The 5,131-nt window shown below is 36.8% G+C and overlaps 1 protein-coding gene across 1 annotated transcript; it reads left to right on the top strand.

Annotated features, from left to right (window-relative positions):
- Positions 1-715: 715 nt before the first annotated feature.
- Positions 716-2,339, top strand: LOC146965451 (trace amine-associated receptor 13c-like). The gene is made up of 2 exons (XM_085765046.1): positions 716-885; positions 1,520-2,339. Exons 1-2 carry the CDS (start codon positions 716-718, stop codon positions 2,337-2,339), a joined length of 990 nt encoding a protein of 329 aa, XP_085621172.1.
- The last annotated feature ends 2,792 nt before the right edge of the window (positions 2,340-5,131 follow it).

The following is a 5,131-nucleotide window of genomic DNA, read 5'->3' as shown; positions in this document are numbered from 1 at the left end:
TAGCTAAGCTAACGGCGGCAGCAAAGCTAACATCGGGATGTCAGCTGTTAAAACCCTCCCGTTGTCGGACACGACATGAAACTACTCCAGTTAGCTCAATCATGTTGTAACTATATCCGCTGGAAAAAATATTTTTTCATAGACCGTTTATTGAGTCACTGAGTTATTAAAATTAAACACGTAACCGTTAGCCCGGCTAATCTATGGCCTGTGCATATTCTCATTTGTCCAGGTAGTATCTCAAATCGAAAGCAACCTAGACTTGGTTATAAATGTCTTCCTATAAACAAATAACCAAAACCAGTTGCTTTCGATTTAAAATTCCTTTGAGATAGCTAATCTATGATAACCATGACTAATTACAAAAATGTGCTCACATAAATAGTAATGTTTGGCTTGTCCAATCATTGGTTTTATAGACTTTACAAACATCAGATTGATCTAAACAGCGATATAGTAACATGAAAAATTAGATATATATAGCGAAACTCTCGTCCGTCACTATTGTTCTCATGCTGGTTTTCTAAACAACAAGGCGATTCATTCTATAAGTTTGTGCAACAACACAGAAGGTGGAATAGATAGACGGATGACATATTTTGCTTCCTGAATCAATTTGAATATGGGAGTGGAAGAGGAAAACATAAATGATCTGTATTACAAAGAGTTTACTCAGAGAGCTGTCAGAGCTCAGCAGTTCGTCCTCTCTCTGAATATGGAATCTCTGGAGGAAGCTGAACTCTGCTTTCCCCAGTTCAACAACTCCTGCAGGAAGACAACGCTCTCTCGCGTCGATTCCATATTTATCCACCTTCTGCTGTCCCTCATCAGTGTGCTTACTGTGGTTCTGAACCTGCTGGTCATCATCTCTATCTCCCACTTCAGGCAGAGATAATATTTCTCTACATGACTTATAAAATGATTAGCTTTTTTCTTCCAGCTATGCAACAGAAATTCATATATTTTTTCTTCAAGTTGATGAATTAGATTATTATTTGTGTTTCATTTTATTCTTACCTGATTTCACTTTATTGTTATTATATGTCTGATTATTGCTGCAATGGTTGTTATTATCATTAATGTAAGCTTTTTTCTATTATTATTATTTGTATTTCTATTTTAACTTTTCTTCACATTTTATGTGACTTTACGGTGGACCCCAGGAAGATTAGTGGCCACTAATGGGGATCCAATTAAAATAAACAAAAATAGGTTACTAATGAAAAATGTAATAATTGCATGATTTTGGTTCAATCTATGAGGAAAGGGCTTTGAAGTAGCCCTTCTTATCCAGGATATGAACAATATACCCATATGGAAAAGATACAGCGAAACCAGATATAAAATGATGAATACATAGGAAAATGTATGTAAATTAATGCAAAATTGTTATTTGAAAATGTCTCCACAGTTGTTATAAATTTATGTTGTTACAGTACTGTTGCAGCTTTTATTAACACATATTTCTACATCTGATGCTTGTATCAGCGTGTTCACTGTTGATATTCTCTCTTTTCAGGCAGCTCCACACCACCACCAACCTCCTCCTCCTCTCCCTGGCTGTTGCAGACTTCCTTGTGGGTATTGTGCAGATGCCAGCTGCAATCCTTGTCTTGGAAGGCTGCTGGATCCTGGGTGATGTTATGTGTGGTGTGGTTTACTTTTTCGGTTATGTCATTGTCAGTGTTTCAGTAGGAAACATGGTTCTCATATCAGTTGACCGATACATGGCAATTTGTGACCCCATGTTTTACTCCACCAAAGTTACTCTGAGGAGAGTTCAGTACTGTGTTCTTCTCTGTTGGATGTTTTCTGCTGTTCACAGTAGTTGGATAATGAGGGATTTCTTCAAAGAACCAGACAGGTATAAAACCTGTCATGGAGAGTGTGCAGTCATGAGTGCTTATGCTGAAGAAGTTGTTGATCTTGTTGTGACCTTTTTAGGCCCCGTTTCAGTCATTACACTTTTGTATCTTAGAGTATTTGTGGTGGCTGTGTCTCAGGCTCGTGCCATGCGCTCTCACATTGCAACTGTCACAAGTCGGCATTCACACACTGTAAAAGCAAAGAAATCTGAAATGAAAGCAGCGAGGACTCTCGGTGTTGTAGTAGTTGTGTTTCTTCTGTGCTCCTGTCCATATTACCGTGCTGCTCTTGTCAAGGTGAACAGTTTGATTGTAGCAACATCTTCAGTCCTTGAGCTGTTATTGTTGTATTTCAACTCCTGTCTAAACCCTGTGATCTATGTTTTTTTCTATCCCTGGTTCAGAAAAGCCATTAAATACATTGTTACTCTTCAGATACTGCAACCTGGCTGCAGTCAGACCAATTTCATGTAGACAGAGACTCACTGAAATCAGTTATTTTTCCATGATGAGTAATTTATACTCATGTTGTCCTCAATACACTGAATATACACAACTCAAAGTCAGGAAAGTAAGGGAAGTAGATAAAAGTCACTCTGAAACACAGTATAACCACATATAGGCCATATAACCAAGATGATTTTTCTTACAAAGGATCTATGCTAGATGACCTACATCATGACCTGTGCATATTGAATGTGTAGCAAGCAGCATTTAGATCTAATGGAAGCACAACTGAACATTTTCCAGGATTAGTAACCAGCGGGTAATTAATCACTTCACATATGGTTTTAATTGTCTGGAGGTGAGACAGTCTGGGAGTTGTGATTCCTAATTACGTGATATTGGAAACCTACTTTGATTTTGTCAAAGGAGCGGTATGTAAGAATGTGGCAAAAATTGTTGCTGCAGTGAAATTCAAACACAGCAGCGCGCTGTTTCCCCTCCCCAACCCCCCAGACTCGAGGTTGCCAGACAGCGACGCACTAACCTCTGCTCTGCTCACTCACAGTCAGTCTCAAAGTCTCAAAGCAGAGTAAAAAGCTAAATATTCATCAACAACTTCACTGTTTTATTGCTCTGACTCACAGTAACTGGGTCATTCTTCAACCACGGGCAAATTTGGTCTTGAAAATTTTAGAAAATCAAATGTATATTTTGAGACATTTTTTCAGATGTTTTACTTCTCAGTTATGTATAGAAAACATTCTGATAGCTGTTGTGATAAAATTATTTAGATAATATAAGATTTTTGACATTTTAGTCTAACATTAAGTGGAAAGCGTCATTTCCATCACACCACAAAAAAGTTGTTTTTCCAAACAAAATTATGAAAATATCACATTTTTCAGAGCATTTATTGAAATTTCAGCTGCATAATTTCCAAAACTGCAAAATATTATTAGTTTGACTGTTAATTTTTATGAATTTTATGTGTGATGTGATGGAAATGACAATGTGTGGTGGAAAGGACTTCACGTGTTGGAAATGACATTTGACATACAAATTGCTGAGTCACCTCCAAAAAAAGTGATGGAAATGACTGTTGTGGAAATGACATTCTGTCACATTTTTAAAAAAATCTCATGCTATGTTGGCATGATGATCTCAGCTTTAAAGCTATCAATAAATGTACACAAAATACACAATATCAAATATTATTTTTTACATTATTTGTACATTCAAAGGAAATATGAGCTGTTTGGAAATGACGACCAATAAACATACTTTGTTTTCAAAACATTAAACCATGATTTTCTCTACTTTCAGTTCCTTCCAGGGAGCCAACTCTGCTCTCCAGCCATGTGCTCCCCTAACAAAGACTGTTGGAGTAATTAGAACTATACTTGACCTTTAAAAAACATCCCTAAAGTTACATTTTGTGGCGTGTGGTGGAAATGACTGAGACCTCAAGGGACAGGTGTTCTTTTTATCAAAAAAGACATAAAACACTAATATATCTTACAATACATGATACATTTCATTAAAATTACTATTAGATCACAATTAAATTCAACATTAAGATGGATTGAATGTCACAAATCTGGGCCAGGGACAATGGGAATATAGTTAAAACAATACATATAAACCTATGATTTATATAGTAAAATTAATAAGTTATCTATAATTATTTTTTTCAAAGTTCCTCTTGATGTCATGTAAGTGTGCCAAAAATAAAAAACAAGAAATGTGTTTCAGTTTTTGTTATATCTGCCAGGGACACAAATTTGCCTGTAGAATGACCCAACTACGAGCAGAGTTCACGTCACTCAGGTGATCTGCAAGTTATTGTTACATTTCACTGCTCCGACACTGTGTGTCTGTGTGTGCAGCGCTGTACACACACACACACACACACACACACACACACACACACACACTGTAACCCCGCATCTACAGGAGCCTTAGTGCGTGTTATTCACGCCATAGATGAGCCAACATATGAGACAGTTTACCGCAGAATAAACAACACGAAGTGCTCCGTTTTTCCTCCATTTTCTGATGTCGGAACATAAAATATGACGACCGGAGACAGGCGACCTGACTGGGTCGGACTCATCTCATGAACCGCTCCTCACATTCACCATCACTTCATTTACCATGATCGGCTCCATTTCGCCACATTTCCTCCCTCTTTCTAACTTTCACTTTGTAATTCTTCCCTTTAGCTTTACCTGCAGCTCAAACTAACTAGGCTAGGCTAAGCAAGCTGTGTATCAAACGGCAGAGAGACAAGCCGCTTATTTCTACTCCTATAATCGATTATAATGCAAACTACAACCACTAATACTGGCAGTTTAGCAGTTCTATACTTATACTAATATTAATTTTAAAAAAAACTATTGCTATTGCTATCTATTATTACTATTATTGTCATTATTATCATCATTATTATTATTATTATTATATAGGCTACAACTACAATCCTAATAAAACATACTAATTCAGCACCAAAGAGACTGATATTTCAAAATGTAGCTACATTCAAATTTAGTTCCTTCTGTCAACCAAAGTATCAAGTACACTCATTTCTATCAATATTTATCTCTACTATCTCCTCCAAAGCTGCCTGTCAGATTAAATTCACCAACAGATCCTTGTGTGGAGATAAAATAGATTATAAAGTTTAGCCGAAAATACGACCAACAACTGATAAATTTACCACTGGCTTTCAACAGAGGTGAATGCATGCAGACAAAGGTGTTAACAAGACATTTAATGAATGGTAAGGGCCGCTGGAAAATGACTTTCACCTGCAGACCACA

This window comes from Trachurus japonicus, chromosome 21 (genome assembly GCF_045865225.1).
Source record: "Trachurus japonicus isolate A0001 chromosome 21, Traja_1.0".
NCBI lineage: Eukaryota > Metazoa > Chordata > Actinopteri > Carangiformes > Carangidae > Trachurus > Trachurus japonicus.
The sequence above is the reverse complement of the archived record's forward strand: the minus strand, read 5'-3'. Positions and strand labels throughout refer to the sequence as shown.